Here is a 25005-nt window from a genome sequence, read left to right as displayed (position 1 = left end):
GAGGCTGCATCTGTGCCTCAGGATCTACTGCTTGAGTAGGGAAGGAGTAGGGATCTTGGAGTGAGACACTGGGCTAACTCACTGAGAGCTGGTGGCTCTGCCTCCTGGTGAATCCCATGGCCCACAGCATCCCGCATTCCTCCCAGGAGCCAGCACTCCTCTCTGCCCACAGCTGGTGAGGAATAACAGGGCTCAGCCTCTGTGTCCACACTGGGGTGGCAGAGCCTTTGTCTGAGCCACCCAATGTGCCCTGTCACCACCTCTTACACCTCCCTGTGCCAGCCACTGCACACCTGGGCAGCACTGAAACCCAGGACATGCTGCCAGTACAGTGCTGGGGGCAGAGAGCTGTGTGCAGGCCCCAGGGAAATGCTCCCAGGTCAGCAGCCAAACCCTGTTTTTATTTGATGTACACTCTTGGCAAAACAGAATATTTTGTTCTCTGACCAGAACACAGAGCTCTTCTCATGGAGTGCTGTGAATTCCTGCTGCTCTCAGACAAAGTCTCAGTGATGCTGCACATCCCTGACCCCAGGGTCTGTGGCCTTGGGAAGAGCTGGAATAGATAAATGGCACCATGTCTGAGGGCATGGGAGAGCACAGGACACAGACAGCCCTGCTGGGCTCATCCTGCCTGTTGCAGAGGTCAGCTGCTGCACAAGAAGGCATCTGGTTACACATGCTCCCTTAATCATGGAAAGCAAGGAAACTTGACAAGAGGTTAGGCTGAATTTTTTCCCAACCATAGGTAGAGCATGAGTGTATATAGAGAACTCTGGAGGTTGCAGTCCTTTGACTCACACAGAGGATTAATAACATGAGTTGGATCCCTCACTGTTCCAGAGCAGGAGTCCTCTTTGCAGACTTCGTGGAATAAAGTCATATAAAAGCTCATTTAGCTGAGAGCACAAGCTGGAATCAAAATATTTACTTGTCTGCTGCACATGGGCAACAGGAATCCTTGTCTGGGTGCCAGCCACCGGTGAACAGTCAGCTGTTGGCTGGGTGGCTCTGGCATGAATTAAACACTGACAGAGATGGCTGTTTGTTCTCATTTATCAGCAAACGCCTTTGCTCTTCAAAAGGGAGCAGCACAGCTGCCAACCCAGCCTGCTCCTTGATTTCTTCCAGCTCCATTCCCTGTCAGAATCAGAGGGACAAAGGGAAGAAGTGCCTGTTTGTGAACCTCAGGACATCTCCTGCTTACCTGCCAGTAACACCTGAGCAGTCGGTCATGATCAGTTTAAGCAATACCTTTCCTACTGCACCTTCTCATCCTGACAATCATTTTTAGCTTTTTCTGTATATCTGACCCTTCCTAGCAAGCAGGATGAACCTATTTAATTAACACTTGCATGTTGTTCCCCCTCTGAACACACTCTGAGCCCACAGAGAGGTTATTCACGCTGTGTCCCAGACAGGAAAGCTCTTACCACAAGGGATGATTTTCTGATGAAGCATGTGCTGGATGTGTGACCTTTGTGGGTTTACACTGGAGAAGCTTCTGGAGTCCTTTAGACAAACAAAGCCCTGAGCAAGCAGGATTTATGTGTGTGTTTTGTAGCCTTTGTGCCCTGAACCAGCGGCCGTGCTTGCTCCTATCAGCAGCAGGTAAAGTGCTTCTTACAGAGAGTGTGTGAGGGACTTTGGAATGGGCTGTGGGACCTCTTGGGAGAAATGAGGTGCAGGCAGTCTGTCCCTGCCTGGGGATCTGACTTGGAGATCTGCTCGTATTTGTCTCAGCTGCAAAGAGGTAATTGTCAAGTGACTTCTCTCTTGTGCTGTCAAGTGACTTCTTTTGCAAGAGCCTTTGGACAGCAGGGATTTTGCAGAAATGAAAGATGAGAAGGTGCATGTGTATGATGGGCTTCCACCAAAGCCTTGGAACTGGGCTTTGGGGACTATTAAACACAAAATTCATTTATTTTCTAAATTGAAGTGGTTCCCTAGGGAAAAATAATAAAAAAAAAAAAGTTGTGGGCTGAGACTCCCACATATCTAGCTGGGACAAACCTTTTGGAGATGTTTGGCACAGAGGCAAAGGAGATAAGGTCAGTGGAAAGAAGTGGCCGGGAAGGGGGAAGGGATGAGCTCGTGGAGTGAAATTGCCCAGAAGCAAAGCACAGCCACTCACTTTGCAATGAAAAGCTTTATCATCTCTGCACAGATTAGTGCAGCTAAAAATAGCTTCAGCTCAAAGTAAACAGTTTTCTGAGTGTGCTCTGCCCTGCTGGAATGCCAGCCCCGCACAGAGCCACGATGGAGCAGCCACAGCCGGGTCCCCACGGTCCCAGAGGGGCTCCCCAGCCCTGTTAATAGGGGTGACCCTGGAGGGGGTCACTAATGAGTTTAGCCTCATTACAAGCTTTTCTGTGTTTCACTTGTTGAACCTTTCTGGATGAGCGACTTCTACAAAAACAAAATGGGTCTGAACATGGGGTAATTCATTCAGACATCCCAACACCCACCCTCCTTCCCTAATCAACAGCAAACTGTGTCCCTCCCTTGACAGCAAAAAGAGTGGCTTGTCACCAAAGCTGCTTTTACTTGTTGGCTTCTCTTCTCATGAATCTCCAAGTGAAGCTGTTGTTTGATGGCTTAAGAAATCCACTCTTGCCTTGGGGAGCCCAGCACATCAGTGAAATATGTTCTGTGGGGTTTTTTTGGAACAAAAATAGTTTATTTATTTAGAGTATTTATTTTATGAGAGGAAGTCTGAAAAAAAACAAAAAAACAGGTTGTCCCGTTTTTTCCATGCGTGTCTTGTGCCATTCCACATTTCCTCGCAATCTTGATGACATCAAGTGACACAGGGACCTCAGTGCCTGGGAAAGGCAGGGGAAGCTGCTCTTACGTGGGGAGGCTGCGTGCTGCCACCGCGCTGCTCTAACCCCGGCAGCTTGGGCTGCTCTTCTCGGGGAAGCCAGGCTCAGGCTGTGAAAACATTCGGGTCAGAGGCAGGTCAGAGCCTTCTGAAGTGACAGCCTGGCTCCTTGGGCTGCACAGCTTCCCAGAGTGTCCTTTGTGCTGGTGTTTTCCTTGTTGGGCAGGCAGCGTGCAGTCCCGCACGGCAGCGCCGCTTTACATTGCACCCTTGGGGATGCTCTCACCTCATTCTGACATTTGCCCTCTCAGATTGCTTTGGTTTTGTCCCTCTCCCAGCTAAAGGCTGACAGCCAGCCTGCAGGGCAGCTTCTTGCTCTTCCCTGAGTAGCAAAGGTGGCACCCACAGCAGGGGCTGCCAGCCAGCACAAGCCCATCCTTCCCCTGGGACTTTGCTCTCTGCATCCCACTCTGTGTGTGGCACAGAACTAAAAAGTTCACAGTTCACTGCTGAGCAACTGCAAGGTCAAAAGCAGCAGAGCCAAACCTCCAGTTGTCCAGAGTGGTAATGGCATCACCATCGATCTTGGGCTACGCAGGACAGCACAGGATGAGGCAGATGGATGCAACAACCTCACCAAAACAAACCTGTGAGTAAAGCAGGGGCCACTAAAGGCTGATTGTGGCTGCAGCTGAGTCAGTCAAGGCTGTGACACCACCCATCTCACAGGGTGAGCCATGCCAGCAGCTCTGACATCTGCCCATCACCTCGGGGTGAATGGTGGAGAAAGCAGCAGGACAAGAGATGAGCCTGGAGCAGTATTCTGGAACCATGTCCTTGCCTCATCTCTCCCTCTTCCTGCTTCCTCCTGCCCTCAGTTTGTCAGAAGCTGTGCATTGCCCATTTGGATGCTCATTGGGTACATGTGAGAAATGAGGTTGAGAGTTGGATTGCTTTGATTTTAGCCAGAGACTACAGAGTAGGTGAGAGTCTCCAAAAGAAAAGGGAAAAACCCTAAGGGAAAAAAAAGGGAAGAAAAGCACATTCTTACAAATTTCCAGCAGTTTTTATTATGAGCATCAGCTAGAAGTTAGGGTGCATTATTGTAAAATGTCAGCTTTTACTTAAGAGCAGGAAGACTGAGTACAGCCATGCCTTTTTATCCTAATAGATAAGGCTAAGATTTCAGGCAAACTTTTTGGCATCGTGGGACTGCCACCTCTTTTCCCACCTGCAAAAGAAACACAGTCTGTAGAAAAACTGAAACTGCATTTTTTTACTTAAAATGAGTTTTGATGGAAAATGTTTGAGTAGTCCTTGCAGGGGATGGTGTTAGATGAGAAAGTCACTGCAAGGACACACAAGTGTGTGCAGAAAAGGATGGGCTTTGTGGTAGATGCTCTGGGGGGCTTGTTTCCAGGACCACACACAGGACTGGGAGCTTTGAGCAAGACGAGACATTTCTTAATTTAGAAGTACATACACTGAGCTCTTTGCTTTCCAAAGGACTGGGCTGTTGCCATTGTTCTTTGTTGTCTGCCCTGTAATGGTACTGCCCACTTTCTGCCAAGAAAATGCCTGGGTGACTGGGGTAGCACTTGCATTCTTACCAGACTTGGCCTCCAAACCCTGTGCTCCAAGTGCTAGTGTGGAGCTATAACCTTCTGGATCCCTTTCAAATGTCAGCTGGAGTAAAGGGAAAACTGCAGCCTTGGCCAGACCAGCCCAGCAGTCTCCTGAGGCTGTGCTGGCCCTTCTCCCTCCCTGGCAGCTCGTGGAGACAGACAGGGCATTGTGGTGAGTCCCTCACTGCTGCTTTTGGGTGAGCAGCAGCAATGTGTGACTCAAAACAGCTGGAGGGAGATGAGTTCTGCCAGGCAATGCACCTCAGGAAACCAGGTGGGCTTCTTGGGGCTGAACTGAAACTGAGCTGAGTCAGGAGGCTGCACCAGGTCGGTTTAGGGATGCACAGAGCATTGGGTGTGTTTTGCTCCGCTGAGGTCCACTCCCCTTCATCTGTGCCACAGTATTGTCATCAGGGTGTTTCCTGTGCTGCTTGCTGCTGTTGTTGGTGCTTTTATCTCTTCCTCCGATCCTCTGGGTATCTTTCACAGCAATCACCACGTTTTTGGCCACACACAGATTCTGGCTGGAGGTGGTGATGGCAGCAGAGGTGGAAAAGGTCCAAGTGTGCAGGGTGGTGCCGGGGTGGGAGGGGAGGCTGATGCTTTTCACCTGGCACTGGGTGGCTCTGGCTCCCATCTGTCATGGGAGAGCTGCAGGAATGCAGAGATGCAGCTTCTGTGCCTGCCTGGTGCTCAGTGAGACAGTGAGTTGGGAAAGTGCTCCCGGCTCACATCACTCACTTTGCATGCAACCTGAAACAAAAACTCACCCAGCTCGACTGGGGGCTGGATCCATTCCTTGGCAAACACCCTTTGTGCTCCCCAGCTGAGTTGCGAGGACCTGAGTGTCTTAGGGCAGGGATGGAGCAAATCTTTCACTCTCTCAGCAAAGCTATTAGCACTAATGAGCCCTGTCCCAGGCAGCACTGTGCACATTCCTGTGTGCTCACACACCTTCCCTCCACTCTGGTGGGGCCAGGCAGGAGCTCAGCCCACAGGATGACTGCAACCTTGATTGTTTGGTTTCAGCCACCCAGCGGGGTCTGCAAGGCTGCTGGGACACCCGGAGGTGATGCCAGCTACAGGGACATTCCTCAATCTATGTGGTACCAAGAGCATCCAAAATTTCCTTTTCTCTGTAGTGACCTCGAGCTCCCTGAGAACTCTCGGGGTGTGTGGGAGACAGCAGGGTGCTACAAAGGTGTGTGTTTTAAATGGGGTACTGCCTTTGCACCTTCCCCCTTAAATCCAGGTGCTGCCACCAGCCAGCTCTGCACTTCACCCCCAAATACAGCCGGCACTCAGGGGCAGATGAGCTGAAATACTCCTGGGATTTACTCCATGGGAGGCAGAGGAGCAAGAAGCACTCCAGAACAACACAGAGCTGGGATTTTCTTGGGAGGCACAAAGGTTTTTCTTGGGAGGCACAAAGGATTTTCTTGGGAGGCACTTTCACCGTGCTACACCTGGTGGGATCGCTCAGGCTGCAGGGGTGTGATGGTGTCTCTGGCCATCCTGGTGGGGAGGATGAAGGGTGGGATGCAGGTGGGACCCCTGGGCGAGCCGCAGGCAGGAGGGAGCGCCCGGCAGCAGAAAGCCCAACGCTGAGCATCGCGGGGAGGATGCTCGGGCACACGCAGCTGCCGGGGGATGGGGTTACAAGCCCAAGCTAAACAAAGATCGCTGCGAAAAGGAAACGGATCCCTGCTGCCGACTGTAAGGTAGGAGCCGAGCGGGAGCCGCTTGACATCATCGGGCAGAGCATTGGATTACAGCCGGCAGGGACTGACTCCGGGGAGGAGAACACGCCCCTTGGCCCCACAAGTGCAACTTCATTTAGCAGCTCCCGGCAGAAGGAAACTGCGAGTCTGGAACCGGCTGCGAGGCTCCCGGCCGGCCTGGCAGGAGGGCAGAGAGGGCAGGAGGGTGGGATCCAGCCGCGATCCCTTCATCCATCCGTCCATCCATCCCCTCCTCGGCGTTGGGACCGCGGGCTGGCAGCGCCGGGAGCCGGGGCTGTAAGTGGGGCTGTGCTGGGGCGGGGGGTGACAGGGACACCTGTCCTGGAGGGCAGCCAGGAGCAATTCTGGCCGTGCCACCAGCGCGGTTTGTTGGGAGATTCGGTGAACTTTTACCCAGCCGACCGCGAGCAGCGAGGGCTTTGGAGCCGGCAAACCGTGGGCTCAAACAGCAGCGCTGCATCCCGGGTTTTGTGCTGCTGGGAGGGAGAAGCCGCTCGCAGGCTGATGGAAGGGAGGCGGCGGCTGCTCCGCTCGGAAATAACGCGGTTCTGCCGAGGGGTAGCGGGGAGAGCAGGCTCAGAGCACGGAAATCACAGAGCACCGTGGATCACTGACCCCCGTGGGGATTTCTGGCCTCATTTCCTACATGTGTCCGCTTGTTGTGAGCGGTTTGCCGGAGGGAATCCCTTCCAGCACGGGAGCTGCTCTGTGCTCGCATGGGAGCGGGACAGGCACCCGGGTCCGTGCTGGGAGAGAATCGGGGAATCATCCCAGGGGATATCAGGGAATCATCCCAGGGGATATCAGGGAATCATCCCTCGGGATATCAGGGAATCATCCCTCGGGATATCAGGGAATCATCCCTCGGGATGTCAGGGAATCATCCCTCGGGATGTCAGGGAATCCATCCCATCCCTGGGGATGTCAGGAGCCGGGGGCTGCCCGGACTCCCCTCGCAATTGCGGAGCTTTGGGAGCGTGGCAGCAGGAGCAGGCTCGGAGACTTGCCGGCATCCGGCTTTCCAAGCAAATGTTTGAAAAGGCAAAGATTCGGGATAAAAAAAGAACTGCTGTGTGGTGGTATTCTCAAGAGGCTTTGCAAATTCCTCCACCTCGAAGCTGTGTGTCTTTCCTCCCTCTGGATTCCCCATAGCAGCTGGTGGCGAGCTGTGGTGGGGAGCTTTCACATGCATGCAATGCCTTGGCCCCAAAGGCGTGTTTGGGAAATTTCCCACTGCTTGGAAGGGGTGAATGGTTCTGCAGACCAAGAGCCAAGTATAGCTGTGAACGCAGAGGCAATGCCCTGGGTGGCCGTGCTGGTGACTCAAATGGGAGGAGGACACGCTGGGGTCAATGAGCACAGACAGCCACAGCAGGGATGCTGCTGCCATGCGAGGGTGAAGGGACATTTGTGGGGTGGGTACGGCTTGATTGGGTGGCTGAGACTCTCCCATGGTGACAGCCCTGGGCTGTTTGCTGCTCTGGGCTGTTTGCTCAGCGTGCCTGGCTTGGTTGGCGTGGGGCAGTGCTTGGCTTCAGAGATTCTTGGCTGGAAGGAGCCACCCTGCCAATGTGTGGCCACCCTGCTGAGAAATTGCCACCTTTCAGCTCTTGTGAGCAATGGTGTTTCAGAAGGAAGGATCCATGAAGAGATCCTCAATGGCTTTTATTATTTTGTAATGCAGATGCAGGTTAAATGGCTGTTTATAATCATGGATATACCATTAGAGCTTAATATACCTTGGGCACAGAACACAGCATTGAGTCCTTCAGACAGAGTTCCACAGGGATGTGAGCACCCCATGCCCTCGTTTTGGGGGACACTTTCCACAGAGTGTAGACTCAGATGCCTTAGAGAACTGGAGAGCATTGGCTACAGCACATGGGCAGCTTGGCCATGAAGAGATGAAACCCAGGAATGTTCACAGCTGTGCATCCTCCAACCACCTGGCACTTCTGTACCAAGGCTGGTTCTGAGGGGTGTACAGGCTCATGAGGAGCTAGGATGGGGAGTTTTGCTTTTTCCTCTCATTCCAAAGAAAAATCAACGTAATTTTGATCCCACTCAGAGGAATACCCACAGGCACACAACCTTGCCACCCAAAATAACCATGGAAGACGTTTTCCAAGCTGCTAACATTTCCTGATCTCCCACATTTCAGAGCCAGTTCCTGCAGCACACTACTGTGCATTAATGCCTCCAGCCTGTCTGGGCACCCAAGCACAGCATCATTCCTGTTTTACATGGGTCTCGCACAAAGCAGATCCTTTCCCTGCGCTCACACAGGTCTGTGGCAGAATGGGGGATGAATCTACAAAGCCAAAAGGAACAGCAGAAGCTTCAACCTGGTTTTTTGTTTGCCTGTGTCACCCTGTTCTGATCGCTCCCATTTTAACATTCCATTTGTTTCTCCACATCATTTTTCTTTAATGTCACCAAAGCTGATTATATGGACTGAACTGGAAAATAAGTTTTCCATCACAACACCCATTTCAGAGAGGATGAGAGGGGAAAAAGCCCACTGCTTCTAGTTGTCTTTTGCTTAGAACTAGAATAAGACAAGTCATAAGGGAAGCTGCTCCCCAGGCTTGCCAGCAGCCAGGGAGAAGGGAAGGTTCATGTCCCAAGCTCCTCATGGTGGCAGTTAGAGAGGCTGAGGTCGCTCCTGCCTGGAACCTGCAGCACAAGCAGGAAGAGCAGCAGCTGGACTATGAACTGCCCTGGGCCCCGCTTCAAAACTCTCACTCTCTTTGAGCCCAAGGGAATATGTACTTTACACCACTCATGTCTGGTTTCCACAGTGAGCTCCCCAGCACTTCCCCTCCCAGGAGAGCCCTCTGTGCCAGGTGCTCTCTGCACAGCTCCTCCCTGCGGGCGCAGTGCTGGTCTGGGGAACTCCCTGGCGGCACCAAAATGCCATTTCTGTTGATATTTGCAGTGATGTCATAAGCCAAACATGTCCCCACCAGAGCGTCACCAACTTTACTGGAGTTACTGTTCCCACAAAGTGCAATTAATCTGTGGTGCTCATTGCCATGAGATACCGGCGGAGCAAAGAGCTCTGAAGGCATTTTAATGGATATCAGGTAGTTATCTCAGTAACAAAACAATCCTGGCTGTGATTAAGAGGATATTGCACTGTAAGGATTGTAACACCTCCTGGTTCAGAGTCATTAGTGACTTATGGAAGGCATTCCATTACAATTAGAGGTTTTCTTGTGTGTCTGAGGCTGGGGATGCCAGCTGCTGCTGCAGACACTAAATGAGGCAGTCTGGCTGCTGTGGGAGGGCCAGGCTGCTGCCCTGCTCAGCCCTGCATGCAGCCTGGTGTTTACCCAGGAGACACAAGGACAACCTTCTCAACCTTCCCTCTGCTGCTGTCACCTTGCTGGGAACCAGGAAGGGTTTCCTCCCTGGATCAAAGCAGCACCACAACAGCTGTTGTGTAGAATAGTCTTGGATTCTGCCAAAAAACCATTCTGGGGTGGGGTTTTTTTGGAGCATGCATTCATTTTGAATGCTGAGACAACTGAGGTTGTTCCATGTGTTTGCTCCTTTTGGGTAACAGCTGATTGCCGTGGAGGGAATCTGAACCTCAAACACGTGAAACGTGCACATCGAATAGGACGAGAGAAAATGGTCTTAAGTTACACCAGGGAAAGTTTAGGTTGAATATTAGGAAAAAATTTCTTCACCAAAAGGGCTGTCAAATACTGAAATAGGGTGCCCAGGGAAGCAGTAGAGTCACTGTCCCTGGAGATATTAAAAAGATTGTGGATATTAAAAAGATGTAGGGACATGCCTTAGTGGTAGACTTGATGACCTTAAATATCTTTTTCAATCTAAATTATTCTATAATTCTATGCTGATTCCCTTGTAATTCATCCTGATGGGCTATGGATGCCATCTAGCCAATGATCCTTTCCACTAGAGTCTCAAAATAATCCACGGTACCTTGATGTGTTCCAGGACTAAACTACAAAACAAAGTGTTCTTTAACAATTCCCTGTAGCCCATCCTTAGGTGGCACCAATCCATGTGCCACCATAAAGTTCCAAACAGCCTGGCCTTTGTGCTGAGGGGCCCATGGAGCTCTGCCCATCACCCTGGGAGCAGCAGGACCAGGTGAGGCAGAAGGGGATGAGCCTTTGGGGATGGAGCTGCAAATCTGCCCAAGCAAGGGCTGTGAGGAGGAACACCTAGGTAGAGCCAGGCCTGCAGGGCTGGAAAGCCAACACCAGCTGCTAAAGAGTTTTTGTCTCCAAAATCAGCTGTTTTTGAGAGAGAAAATGGGAGTTTCCCATCGTGTCCCATCACAAACAGTGCTGCTCAGTGCTAACTTCTACTTGAGAGCATCATTGCTGCTCCAGTTTACTTTAAGCCTCTCTTGGCAGGGGCCCACGTGTTTGGAGATATTTTGCAACACTGCTGAAGTGCAGGAGGTTTAACTGTTTGGGCAGTGGAACACACAAGCCAGGGCAGGAAGGCAAAGGAGGAAAATAAAGGCTTGTGGGTTTCCAAAGCTGTGTTTCTTCCTTCCTGCTTTTGTTTGGTTGTTTGGTGCCCAAAAAGGGCAGTGCATATTCCCAGAGTTGTGGGAATGCTGTTTCTTTTCCGGTCCAGGGTTTCCAGTAAGCACTTTGCTATAAATGGGGTTAAGACTAACAAAAGTTTATTGTTAAATCCCTGTGTCTTTGTTTAGCTCCTGTCATGATCATAATTAGCATTTTCCACTTCTGCAAGCCTGTCATCTGCAGAGCTGAAAGTGCTTTAAAATATTTGAAGCATCTAACAGGGGGAGGGAGTATTAATAGCTCCATTTAACAGATGGGCAAACTGACACATAAAAGCAGCAAGTGCCCTGTCCTTGAAGCAGGGCCAGAGCCAGCAAGTAGTCAGCTCCAACTACAAAGTTTTGAAAGTGGGTCAAAAAAATAAAGAGAAAGGCTGTGGATCTGTCCCAGTTTGGAAAATGATGGGAAATAGTTCCAGTCTCAGTGGTGCTCAGCCCAGATGGACCAGAAGACAGATGAACTGCTGGATGAGCTACTGCTTATATGGTTAAGTGGCTCATCTCTTGATTTCTGTTCTGCTAACATTTGTCCCTGGGACAAAGGGAAAAACACAGTCCGTGATGTTCCAAAATAGTCAGAAAGCTGAAACAGCTGCTAAAATAAGCAAGTGTCCTGTTGGCTGGGCTCTGCAGGTCAGGGATTGCAAAGCACCCACAGATGTTGAGGCCACAGAGGAAATGTCTGAGCAGGGCCTGGGGACAGCAGGAGGAGGCTCAGCTGTGCACAAACAGCAGGGACCCAAAGGGCTGGACACAGACCCAGCAGAGCGACCAGAACCAGATTAAACTTCCCCTTTCACCTCAGAGGAGCTGATATGGGAGTTTCACTTCTTCAAAGAGCTGCAAACCAATATTCATTCATGGTCTGGAGGCAGCTGCAGTGCAGGTCAGGACAGGAGCTGTGCCAGTGCTCCCAGCACCTGTGGGAGGGCGAGGAAAGCAGCAAAAGCAAAGAGGATTTCTCTGTGCTGCACTTTCTGTGGGCTTTGACACAACAGTCCAAGTCCATTAGCTCAAACCCTCCTGAGGAGGTGCCATTTGAACACAACATCCCAGAGCCCCTGGGCTGCTGTGCCCCTCAAGCCAGGCTCCATCTGAGCCTGCTGGGCAGAGCCCTGGCACCCCTGTGCTGCTCACACAGCAGCTGAGCTTTGTGCTTCCCAAAACAAGCACACATCATGTTTTCTTACGTTTTTTCCCTCCTTCTTTCCCAGAAGCTGTTGTCCTGCTGTGCATGAAGCGTGTTTGAAGTCATGTCCAGAAGGAAAGTCCTCTAAATCAGGTAGGGACTCACACTATGGCTCATAAAGCTTTTATTCACAGGGAAATATGGTAAACAGAAATGGGTTTTTTCCTTCCTGTAGCATTGAGTCACTTGACCTCCCCTCTGTATTCTGAATTACTAGATGCTAGAAAGCTGCTAAGAGGAAAAAATTACCAACAATTCTGCTGTAATGATTTTCCTGCTGTATTATCCACGTGTCCTTGTACCAAGCCACGTTGCAGCTGTGACTCCAGGCAGCCACAGTGCCAGTTGTGCTCCATGGCCTCTCCCTGCCAGTGCAGTGCAAATCCTGGCAAAGGCTGCCCAGATGCTTTGCAGGGCAATGTCGTTTGGATGTGAGTTCTGTTCTGTGTGTGAAGTTAGCCCAGCAAATCCAGGGAAACCCCAAAGCTGAACCTTTCCCAGCTCCTGCAGAAATGGCAAATCCTCTCTGTGGTTTCACCCGTGGCTCCTGCACTCAGAGCATCCCCACCGTCCTCAGATATGGCTCTGCTTTCCTTGTCCTCTGCTGGCCTTTGCACAGAGCTGCCAGGGCTGTTTTGGGTGGGCTCTGCAGTGCAGGAGCTCAGGACTGTGGTGCACACAGAGATCCCTCCTCTTGCAGGTGTCTCAGTTCATCTCTCCATCCAGCACTTCCCAAATGAGCTGCACACACCCTGTGTCTGCCCAGGCTGCACATGAAATACCTGGCAATTGATTTTGCTGGGAGCTTTCCCTTCCCTGAGGCTGGCAGTGATCACTGAGCACCCCCAGGGCAGTGCTGCAGGCTCATCTCCAGCAGCACTTCAGCTCAGGTTTGGGTGTCACATCCCAGGGCACTCAGGCAGAAAGGTTCACCCTGCCTGCAGGGAGGGTCAGGAGCTGCTGGCACCTGGCACAGCTGTAAGGGAACTGAAATCCATCACAGAAATCTTCAGCAAAGGAGGGTGCAGGCCTGCAGAGCTTCCCCTGCCCAGACAGGGCTCCCAGCAGGGCAGCACAGCCAGAGGGGCTCCTGATTCTGCTGGGTGACAGAAGCCATGGGGCCACCTGGAGCCTCAGCCACCCCTCAGTGCCCACCTGCTCCGAACCCCAGCGTTCCCCTTTTCTGGGGGAGCAGCCCCAAAGCCAGATCTCCCCCATCCCCTGCCACAGCCAGCACTGCCCCAGGGTGGGGGTCCCTGCAGTGGAGCAGCTGCACAGGGCAGCTGAGCCCAGGGAGCAGAGCTGAGCCTGGCTTTGCTAACCAGCTTCATTCTGTGCTGACAGACACTCTTAGGAGGTGCCCTGGTTATTTTTAGGCACCTGGGAGCTGCCAGGGCACCCCAGGAGGCTCCACAGCCTTTCTGTCAGCCCCTTGCACTGCTCTGAGTCAGGAGGGCTCTCTGGATGCTGGGTGCAGATTCCTGTGGGATTGTGCAAGCCCCACCGAGGCTGAGCCTCAGCTCCAGGCACCCTGAGCTGAGCAGAGCTTCCCCAGCCAAACCTGCCCAGTCACAGCCCTCACAGCTCCTCCCCAGTCCTGCAAGCCCTGCTTTCCCACAGCAGCAGATCACAATGAGCTGGACTACATGGCTCTGCTTCATTTTGGGCAGAAAAATAAGGATTTATCCTTGTTTACCTCTGCACTTGCAGAGAGGTCTCCCTCAACCCAGAAGCAGAGCTACACCACCAAAGGCTGCTGTGGCTTTGCCTTCCTCTCACATGTGCCAGAAAATAGCCCCAGCTGCATCTCCTCAGCACTTGTCTGACTCCTCCTTACCCTGCAAGGTGTTGGGGAGCTCGTGCTGGGGTTGAGCATCCCTGGGCCAGGGATTCAGGTGGGGCTTTAGAGGGTGATGCTCACACAGAGGTTGGTGCCTCTGAGCTGTGGGACTGCTGGGCATTCTCCAGCCTTTGAGGTGGAACCCAACTGTTCATTTCCTTCATGAGCAGTCTGGAGGAGGGCAGGAGCCCAGGCCTGAAGGGGATTGTGATATCACAGGGGGATATATATATATATACCTGGGACCTGCCTGCCACAGCAGCTGGGGGGCTCCTGCAGCTGAAGGGCCACTGGTCTGTGGCTTGTCTGCTTTGTAGCTTCGGGCACCAGCAGATCTTCCACATAGATTTTTGTGTAAAAATACGTTGACACATAAATGCAAATAAGTAAGAAATTGTGAGAAAATGAAAGTAATGGAGAAGGGACTCAAAGCCTCAGACTCCTCAGAGCTTTGAGAGGGGACAGAGGGTGCTGTGGGTGTTCATGGCTGCTCTGGGTGAGGATTTGGCTCTCTTCTCTCTGCCATGCAAAAGCCACAGCTGTGTCCATCCAGCACAAGCCTGCCTTGGGGGTGAAAATGGAGAAAGGTGCCAGCCTGCCATGTCCTGAAGGCCTGCAGGGGCTCAGGTGCCTTATCCTCACTGTCACCCATCCCTCAGAGCCATGGGTGTCTTTTGGAGGGAGCTAAACCAGAGTGCCCACATTCATTAGCACCTTGAGGCTGAGAGATGGGAAAAACAAGCTCGACCTGGGAACAAAACAAAAATACAACTGCTGTCAGGGCAACTGTCTCCAGATGCACAAAGAGACCAATTATTTCCATTAATCAACTTAGCTAGAAGCTGCAGAAGAGGCTTGAGCTGTAGTGAGGGGAGGGAGGAGCAGAGGGGCCCCATCCAGCAGTGATTCTTCCCATGGTGGAGGATTTTTGGAACAGATCCTCAGCCCCTGTGCCTTGGGGGGACTGACAGAGGGGTGGTGCCTCCTGCAGGCATGGGGGTGGCCAGGGCTGGGCACTGGGCTGCCGGATGGATGGATGGATGGATGGATGGATGGATGGATGGATGGATGGATGGATGGATGGATGGGCAGTTCTCTCCCACATCCTGATGCTAACAGGAGTCCACTGGGGCTGAGCATTGCCCTGCTGCCTCCCTGAAGCTCCCCCTGTCCCCTGGGGATCAGAGCAGAGCACACAAGGGCTCGCCCTGCCCCATTCCAAGGCTCAGCTGGGAGTTTGAACTCTGGCTGCAGCATTTCTTACATCAGTGGGGAGGCAGGCAGTGGCTGTGGGGATGTGGGACAGCAGGAGGTGCCTTGGGACAGCGAGGGCTCTGCTGAAGGCCAGGAGGGAGGAGAAGGAGTCTGGGGAGCTTGGCAGAGCTAAATACAAAGTTTGTGAAGTCACAGAGGAGTCAGTCTAAGCGTAATCTTAAACACGGGGCTTAGCAATTGGTTATCAGTTCTACAGGCATGAAATGATCTTTATACTGTAAAACCAGGCCAAATGAAAAGAAGGGATCTATTTGTGGACACTGAACCTCAGCTGTATCTGCTCTCCTGAAGGAATTAAAATTTTCCAGCAAGTCCTAGAGAATGCTGGAAGCTCTGTTCCTGCAAAGCCATTGCAGGGGCTGGAGCAGCTGTGATGTCTGTCCTGGCTGAATTTATCATTTCTAGTGTAAGAGCCTGAGGGTGCAGAGTTATTACAAGGAATCCCACAGCAAAAACCTTCCATAAATACAGATGTGCTGGATGTCTCTTCACCACCGAAGTCTGGTGAGGTTTTTCTGTGCTATTCCTGCCTGGGCAGAAGCTGCTCAGCACAGGAGATGGACGTGTCCTGGGAGGAGATCAGGCTGCTGCCCTGCTCCTGTTTCCTCAGCAAACCAGCACAGTCAGAGCTCAGGAGTTTGGAGCACACCAGTTCTGGGCAGTGAGACCCCTCAGCACCACCACACAGGGCAAACAGGAAAGCAGGGCAGCTCTGGTGCAGACCCTGTGCCCAGCCTCACACAGCTTGTTGCAGCCAGGCTGGGCTCCCAACAGCACCATCTTCATCCTCAGCTGCATTGCAGCTCAGTTTCTGGCCATGGATCTGAGCTGTGGTGCATAGGGATCATGAGACATAAAGCACAGTCACAAAATACCTCAATAAGCCCAAAATACCCCAATAACCCCATTACAGAGCCCTGGCTGGAAATACCCCAATAACCCCATTACAGAACCCTTCCTCTCTGATGCACACCCCCTCATGCATGTTCCCAGACAAGGCCCAGTGGAAAATTTGCTGAAATTCCATCTGGATCTTGTCAGACAGTTGGTGGAAACCCCCTGACCTCAAGTGCTGCCTTCAGCCCTGCGGGATATTTTTTTCTGCTCGCTGGATGTGACTGTCCCAGCAGGAAACCTCAGAGCAAACCCCCAGGGAGCACAGAAATCCCGGTGCTTCCTTCTCTGTGCTCTACCAGGCCCCCCTCTTCGGTAAACCATCCTGCACTGTAAATATTTTAAAAGCCCAGCAGGGCTGGTGAGTGTTTTGCTGTTGTTATGGATCCGGCCCCAGCAGGAGAGGTCTAAGAATAGACCCTGCACCGTGGAATGAAAGGGCAAGGGGCACCATGAGCAGAGCTGCAAGGAGGCTGCCCTACTCCATGCCTCGCTGCTGGGGTGTGATGCTTGAGCAGAAAAAGGGGTCAGATCCCTGTTCCCAAGCAGAAATTTGGAATTTTACCCCAGGTTTTGTTCAGCTTTGGGGCTTTACGACTCCAGGAGTTTGGAGAGTGTTAAATCCACTGACTATAAAATCTGCCCCCACTTTCCCAGGTTTACTGCCCAGGAACCAGCAGGATTGGTGCCAGTGGGAAGAGGTTAAATCCACCAGGCAGGAGGGAGAGCATGTCCTGGGCTGGGCTCTGGGATGTGGGAGCTGCCTCCAAGCAAAACCTGCAGCCCTTGGAATGGGCAGCACGAGGCCAAAGCTGGGCTGCAGCCCCTTGGCAAGGGCTCCTGAAGCTGGGAACTGCCCGAGGGTGTCCCTGTCCTGCCTCAGGTGTCCCAGGGACAGCACAGCACGGAGGGCAGAGCTGTGCCCTGCATGTGCCAGCAGGGGCCTGAGCTGCCCCAGGGCTCTGGAGTGTGCAGAGAACAAGGTGAGAAAGGTGAGAGGGGCAGAGCAGGAGGCACAAAGCAGGCAGGGGGAATGGCTGAGTTCAGCCCAGCCTGCTGATAGCCAGCACCCAAAAATAGCCCTTCCTGGCAATAAGGAGGTTAACCTAGACAAGGGACAGATGCAGGGTTGTGTGAAAGGGTTTCCTTGTGACTGTAGCATCCACCCAGCCCCAGGGATCAGCCCTGGGCACTGCTGGGGTGGCAGCGCTTGGGCAGAGCCCTGGGCTGAGGGTCACCTGCCAGGTGTGCCCAGGTCACCTCTCTGCCACTCTGACCTCGTGTGCAGGAGCTGTTTGCTGCAGTCCCTGACATATGTGCTGAGAAGGAGGCAAAGGGGACACAGGAATTAAATACAGGCTTGTGGAACCCAATGGGACACGGAGCTGAGCCAAAGGAAATGCCACAGTTTATTCCACCAAAAGGCAGAGGAAACATTTAACCCTTTAAACTCTTAGCACCCACCTTCTAAATGGGCAAAACGCAGCCCCAGAATGGGTAGGGCGGGTTTAGCTGCAGCCCCCAGGGCTGAGCCAGCTGCTGTGTCAGCTGCTGGGTGATCTCCCTGGAAAATGCCAGCAAGCCCAGGTGCAATCCAACAGCAAAACCACTCAGGAAGCCAAGTCCCCACCAGCAAAGCCAAAACTACTACAGCTCAGAATTTTTAGTACTCACATGACACCACAGAAAAATAAGTCCAAACCAAAGAGCTTGGCAGATGCAGGCTCAGGAGCAGAGGCAGCTCTGGGGACACTCCTGGTGGCAGTGGCAGCTTGTGAGGGGCTTCTTCACTTGTGGCCAGCTGCCCCAGGACAGTCCCCATGGCAGAGGGGCCACTGCCTCCCTCCAAGCAGCAAAGGTTTGAGGGATGTGCAAGAGGCAGCAGATCCCAGCTGCCCTGCCCCATCCCTGCAGGCTGGCACGCTGTGCTCAGGGCACAGGGGCTGTTCCTGTTACACCAGCAGCAGAGAGGGAAGGGAGGGCAGGAAAGGACCCTCTGAATCACCTCTGTGAAGAGCCCTGGAAACCTTTGCACGTTGTATGTGTGTGCCATGGGGTTATTCCTGCAATTTCAGGCCCATCTTCCTGTCCACAGGAGAATGAAAAACCCAAGGTGGGCAGCCAGCAGGTGATGCAGCTCCCTTTGCACCCTCTGTGCCCACAGTGACACAGGCTCAGGTGACACTGAATTGTGTAGATAAGAGGGAAGGTAGTTCCTTTTCAGCTCCTGAAAGGTGTTAAAAGCAGTAACTGAGTGAAAACCCACAGAGCTGTGGGTTCTGTGCCTGGAATTATGGAAATGCTGTTTGAAAAGCCAGGTTTTCCTATCTCAACTGCTCCCATCACCCTCTCAGCCCAACAGCTCCAGGAGGAGGAGGCTGGAATCTCTCTGCAAGGGCTTTGAGAGCCACCCACCTTGAAAATCCCGGGGGAATTGCTCAGATGTGAAAGTTTCGCTGTTAAATCCGCCTGTCTCCAGCTCCTCGCACGGAGAGCCGAAGGCAGGAGCCCTCCCAGGCACGGAAATAAATAAACCCCATGCGCCATCTCCCGGCCACCGAGCCGGCAGCCGGAGCTGCACACTGCTGCTTGCTGCCTTTATTCCGGATCCCATCCCTTTCCCGTGTGCGGGGAAATTATTGTATTAAATACAATTATGGCACAGCACTGCCAGTAATAATAAGCCCCGTGTTTAAGATTAAGCTACCTTTGGCAGCTCCATCAAGGGAAAATGCTGCATCCCTGGGCTGGCTCCTGCTCCCCAGCTTGGGCAAACCTGCTGGTCCTCCCACTGGGACCAGGGCAGCAGGACTCTGGAGCAGATCAGCTCTGGAGTGGCCTCACTGCTTGGAGATGGACCTGGGATTGTCTGGATCGTTTCTAGGAAAGCCTCCCCAGTCCCTTTGGGCTCTCCCTGGCAGCTGTAGAAATTCAGCAAAGTCTGGGCTGCAGTGACCTCTGAGAGTTTGTCTGGGAATGATGGATGCCTGTCCTGTCCTGTGTAATGCTGTTCACAGGGGTCTGAGGATGAGGGAAGAGACGAGGATTTGACTCCATGTTTCAGAAGGCTGATTTATTATTTTACGATATATATATATTATGTTAAAACTGTACTAAAAGAAGAGAAGAAAGGATTTCATCAGAAGGCTGGCTAAGAATAGAAGAAGAATGATAACAAAGGCTTGTGACTGACTGATACAGTCTGGACAGCTGTGCTGTGATTGGCCATTAATTACAAACATCCGACATGGGCCAATCACAGATGCACCTGTTGCATTCCACAGCAGCAGATAACCATTGTTTACATTTTGTTCCTGAGGCCTCGCAGCTTCTCAGGAGAAAAAATCCTAAGGAAAGGATTTTTCATAAAACATGTCTGTGACAGTCCTGGGGAAAGGCTTTTGCTCACTGAGTTCATCCAGAGTAGGTGCTTTGTCCCAGGGATGGAAGGAGGGAAGATGAGGAAAAATATCTGGGGCATCTCTTCCAGGGACAAATGATGCAGCTTTTCCCTGGGTTCATCTAACAGGAGCTAGATGGATGCCAAGTCTGTACAGGAGGCAGGCGGTCACAAGAATTGTTAGCTTTGGGGAAACAGGATCTCCTGCAAGATCTGGGTGGGCCAAGCCCCACATCCCACCAGTGAGCTGGGGCCAGCACTCCCTTAGCTGGCAACCACTCTAGGAGAGGAGTCCCTGGGGCTGCCAAAACATGCTGTATTTCTGTGGGGTTTTGGTTCCTGCACCCTACTCAACTCAGGAACAGAGAGAATCTGACCTCTTTCATCCCAGTTACTGCATCTTCATCTGCATCTCCTTTCTACTGCCTTGACATTAAAGTGAGGAGTGTGACTCCTGTTCAGGCTGGTGCCTGAATGTGCCAACAGATTTCCCTGGCAGAGAAATCAATATCAAGCAGGATTTGTAAAGGAGGCTGAGCAAACTCCTCTGTGGGTCATTAACTGCAAGGCACAAAGGCAGTGAATGTGCGTTAAATGTGCATGAATTTGTTTTCACTGCACACGAGCGTTTCTAATGGGGCCTGCTCCAGGCACTGCCAGCAATCAGCAGGGCTGGAGGCACATTTCACAGTGATCAGAGGCACAGATAAGACAGCAATTAATTTCTTGATTCCATGCAGTAAAACTAAGTGCCAAACAGGAGCAGAAACTGAGGGCTCCAGGTTTCCTGTGCAGAGGCAGTGTGTGCCAGCTCCGTGCCCAGCAGCCAGGATGCCCACAACACCATCCTGCACTCTGTGTGCTGTGCAAGTGCTGGCAAGGGGAGCCAGCAGCCAGAATGAAAGCCCAGCAACTTAAGGATTCCTCAGCTGCACTCAGAGCTGGCTCACAGCAGAGCTGGCATGTGACAAGTGGCTGCTCCGGGCCTTTCTTGGTGCTGTGCACTTGGCACTGGCACAAATCTGGAGTGAAGGGATCCAAATGTCTCACAGAAGGGCTGATTTTCACATGGTAAAGTGTTTATCTCACAGCAGTCCAGCCCGGTGCTTCTTCAGTGCCATCCAACAGCCAGAGGAGGCCAGTGCTGCCCCAAGCCCATACCTATAAAATATTCCCTGCTCTCCTGACTTTCCAGTGGGTATCCATCATTTCCCATTACAAATTCAGGTTGGATCACCACCCCCTCCCCCAAGCAGTGAGCCAAATTTGGCCTGACTTCAAGGCTCCTGTGGCATTTTGAGGAGGAAGCAGGGCTTTCTCTGTAATGCTTTCCTGTAGGGAAAAGCTGCTGCAAGCGACCTCGTGTGCCCAAAGGAGAAGGCTGGAAACTCCCAGGAGGGACAAACACCGTGTCTGCCTTGGCAGGAGGAAGGCAGAACAAGGCAGGCATATGAGATGGGGGCCTCCTGCCTGACAGAACCCAGGACATCCCTCTGGCTGCCCTGGGTGACTCCAAACCCTGGCAAGGGGCTCTGAGACCTTGGCACGGAATCAAAAACACCTGCGCCTTTGATTTTAGCCCATGGAGACAATTACCAACTTTATATGAGGATTTACAAGCCACAAGAGTTTGAATAGAATGATAGTTAATTTGTCACTGAGTGAAAAAGTAGAATTTTGGGGATTTAGAATGAGGGTTCAAGAGGCAAGATGGAGGAATCTGGGCATGTGTAGGGGGATGGAATATAAGAAAATAAAGCTAGTGTAGAAAGTAATCTTACCCCTAAGGAGTTGCAGCTGGGGCAATTATCAAAGATTAGGAGCAGGCCTGACTTTAACAGGCCACAGCTGTACCCAATGAGAAGAAGATGCTATAAAAGAGTGGGGTGGCTGGGTGAGAAGGGAACTGGGGTCAGTTGGCTGCTTTGTGAAGAAGAAAGAGTCAGTGCTGGGAGGAGCTGCTCACGAGAAACACCAAGGAGGTATGGAACTTTTGTGATAAGGAGACAACAGTATGGAACCCCTGCAATAAGATGACAACAGATGTGTCCCATCCTCCTCCTTCTTTGTCTTCTTTTCCTCCATCTTCTGCTGTGATGGTGACACTTCTGGATTGATTTAGAATAGAGACAGTCTAACATAGGTGATAGGTATTGGAAAATTATTGTAAATAAAGTACATGTAGTTCTTAGTATAAAAAGCTAGCACCACCCCAAGGGCAGTCAGTGTGCCACAAACCAACCTGCTGGACAGACCTCAGCAGGTCAGAGAAAGAATATTATGGACAGAAAATAAACAACCTTGAAAAGCAGAGCTGAGGCATCTCAACTTCTTTGGTTGTGGGGCTGGGAAAAAAGACTTTTTAATATCTTGAGAGATATTTCAACCACAGAAAACCAAAGATCTGCCCTCACCTGTCACAGTGGGTTACCCAGCATGGTGGGTTTCCCCACACATTGCCCCACATGGGGGAGGTGATATCTGGCATGTCAGTGCCTGCTGTCTGAGGAACTAGAGCACAGTTACAGGCACTGTTCTCTCAGGCTGTAACCTAACCTGGAGGGAACCATGCTGAGCATCCTGGCCCTCACAGCTGTGTTTCCTCCACAGCATTTTGCAAGTGACTAGAGATGCAATGGAGGTGGAGTCCAGCACCTACACTGACTTCATCTCCTGTGACCGGGCTGGCCGGAGGAACGCTGTCCATGACATCGAGAGAGAGGCCACCACCATCAGCATGCGCCAGCTGAGCCAGGACATGGGGGAGCTGGCTGTGCAGGGAGCAGGTGAGCTCACACACACACAAAAAATCAATGTTTCAATAGCTCTGCAGTATTTCAAATAACAACAGAAAAGCTTTCACAGCAGCAGCCATGTCCAAATTCCCCTCTGCAGCCCAGATGTAGCAGAGGCATCACCCTGCTGGCCCTCAGGCTGTGAGGAGCTTCAATCCTCTGTCCAAAGCTCTCATCTCACTAATGAGCAACACAACATGGACTGTCACTGTAGAAGGGAAACTCAGTTTTCCCCCTTACTTGCTTAATTCTCTAGCCTACAGCCTGTAACTATAAAAAAACTTTAAAGACATTCATTACCCCAGCTGTACTTCTTCCAGCATGGCCATACAGCATGTGCCCATCCACCCATCCACAGTAAGCACAAATTGGAGCTGCTTTACCAGAGCAGCTCAGGCTCTGCCAGGCTGTCAGGAAAACAGTTCTGGAGCACTTGAAAGTTGGGCAAGTGCACATCCCTACCTTGAGGCTCCCTCTCTGCATTGTCAGGTGTGTTGAGAAGTGTTTGTACTCCAGGAATGTGGAGGGAGAACCCAAATCTCTTAAACATAGAATCATAGAAAATGGTTTAGTTTGGAAGGGACCTTAAAGACCCCCTGCCATGGGCAGGGACACCTTCCACTAGACCTCCCAGTGCAATCCAGCCTGGCCTTGAACACCCTCATGGATGGGTCAGGTATCTGGGCACAGGAGGGGAGAGATAGATCTTCAGGTGAAAATCTTTTGTCTCTCTGGATGAAATCAGCTGTAGCAATCACTGATGGCTTCAAGTGTCTTCAGCAGGGTGTAACTGTGCTTTCTTCCCAATCCTCCCTTCTGCAGAAAGCCAAAGAGATGCCAGTTCTTCTGACAACGACCCTGGAGCAAGACCAAAGGGGCAGGAAAGCAGCCCCTCCCCATGAGAGCAAAAAGGGTGTGGGATGGGCAGGAGGAGGGCCTTGCTGTGAACATGAAACAAGAATTTGTTGAATCTGTGGACAAAAACCAACCTGGAACAGCAAGTTGTCTGTCAAATGCCTCTGCTGGAACCGTGCTTGTGTAGGGAGACACAAGACACTTGCAAGGACTGGCACCTCCAAAAGACTTCTGCCCCCATCCCTAATGGTTTAGAGCAACACTGCCATGGTTGTAGTGGTATGAGCCATTCTCAAGATGCCTTAGCTGCAATTTTCTCTTAGGGGAAAAACAGTTTCAGTAATAATAAACACACCAGATTTTCCTGTCCAAGGTACCTTCCTCCTTTGCAGATTTAGACTATTATTTATTCTGTTTCCATAGGTTAGAAATTTAGATTCTTGGTTTTTCTAAGCCTCACCCTCATCTGGATCTTAGACCTGGCCTCTGGATTGTCCACATGGCCCCTCATCAGGGTGGGCAGTGGGGAAAGGACCCAGCCTGTCCTGCTGCCCTCATGGCAACACCACTCACCTGTGCTGCTGCTGCTTAGCATCAGGAAAGGACCAAAGCACAGCTCTGTGGGGATCAGCCCCACCTGGAGACCCAGCAGCACCAGCCACAGGCATCTTCTTCAGGTTTGAACACTTCAAGATGTTATTAAGGGGAGGGGAGAAACATTTTGCTGGTTTGACTGTTGACATTCAGGCTAAACTTTGCAAGCTGTTAGCTGAGATGATCTCTGGTAGGATCTCACACCCTTCTGTCTTTAAGGAGACATGTTTTGTGTTAAAGATGGTTTGATAAAACTACATAAGCTGTTGGAATAAATGACACAGCCTTCAAGTACTGAAGGTGGTTTCTTTCTGTCTGGATGTTTCTTCTTCCTTTGTTTTACCTTCAGCTGTGGGGTGGTTTCACAGGGAGACACAGATCTGTGCAAGAAGAATCCCATGGATTTGGGTCTGTGAAACCCTATGGGTTTGCAGCACATGGAGGCAGATGTAGCTGGGCACAGATTATAAAAGTCTGCCCCACTTTCCCAGGTTTACTGCCCAGGAGCCAGCTGGATTGGTGCCAGTGGGAAGAGGAGTTTTCCCTCTGCAGCACAGAACTACAGGAGTGTTGCTGGTGTTCCACTGATCCCAGTGGAGCAGCCTCACTGGGACTGACCACCAGCACAGGGACAGGGCACAGCTGACCTGGGAAGCTCCACTGGTGACAAATCACCTCCCTGACAGCCTGGAGAAGAGCTGAGTGTTACAAGTCTGAGATTTATCAGCCTAAACAAGGCCATAAATCAGCAGAGAAGTGGCTGCCAGGCAGAGGGAGAATTGTCTGTGAGAAGCGATGGCCACGGGGTGAGCACAGAGGGCTCCACAGCTCCAGCCCCCACAGGAAATGAGGATTTGGCAGGCAGGCTTTGGCAAAGGGCTCCTGGGCTGGCTGGGTGTCACTGCAGAGCCATGGATGGTGGCCAAGAGCCTGCTCCCACTTCCCGTGCCCAGGGGCAAACCAGCAGGGAGCTCCCGGACCTGGCTGACTGCACAGCTGTGGCTTTAAGCCCCATTTCCAGCTCTCCTTACCACAGAACAGTAATTTTGGCTCAGGCTGACACACACACAGAGCTGAAAGGCAGAGCAGGACTGAGAACCACACAGACCTCCAACAGTCAAATGTGGGCTAATCTTAGCTCTCCCTGGTCAGAAAATATCTGTTTCAGAATTATATTTAGGCAGAGGAGTAGGGAGCTGTTGGCCAGCTTCTCTCAGGGGATGGGTGAGAAGCATCAGGTTCCACCTGCAAGTGACAGCCAGCTCAGCCACTGTCACTGCTGAAAGACCAGGGGCACTGCCTTAGTCCAGCCCCATCCTCATCTGCAGAGCTGCTGAGCACAGGGATGCTCCCAGCCGTTTCCAGCTGAACATGGGCATGCCAGAGCTGCCAAAGTCCA

At 51.8% G+C, this 25005-nt stretch overlaps 1 protein-coding gene across 2 annotated transcripts; it reads left to right on the top strand.

Moving 5' to 3' along the window:
- Nucleotides 1–6277: 6277 nt before the first annotated feature.
- Nucleotides 6278–23914, top strand: PKIG (cAMP-dependent protein kinase inhibitor gamma). Of its 2 annotated transcripts, none has more exons than XM_063172243.1 (4): nt 6278–6467; nt 11982–12046; nt 21973–22148; nt 22980–23914. In XM_063172243.1, exons 3-4 carry the CDS (start codon nt 21998–22000, stop codon nt 23057–23059), a joined length of 231 nt encoding a protein of 76 aa, XP_063028313.1. In that variant the 5' UTR covers nt 6278–6467; nt 11982–12046; nt 21973–21997; the 3' UTR covers nt 23060–23914. The 2 variants fall into 2 exon arrangements, with proteins under 2 accessions (XP_063028313.1, XP_063028312.1); XM_063172242.1 differs by having other exon boundaries at nt 6279–6467; nt 11979–12046.
- Nucleotides 23915–25005: the final 1091 nt, after the last annotated feature.

The sequence above is a fragment of the Melospiza melodia genome, chromosome 19, assembly GCF_035770615.1.
Source record: "Melospiza melodia melodia isolate bMelMel2 chromosome 19, bMelMel2.pri, whole genome shotgun sequence".
NCBI classification, from domain to species: domain Eukaryota; kingdom Metazoa; phylum Chordata; class Aves; order Passeriformes; family Passerellidae; genus Melospiza; species Melospiza melodia.
Note: the sequence above shows the minus strand (reverse complement) of the source record. Positions and strands in the feature narration are given on the sequence as shown.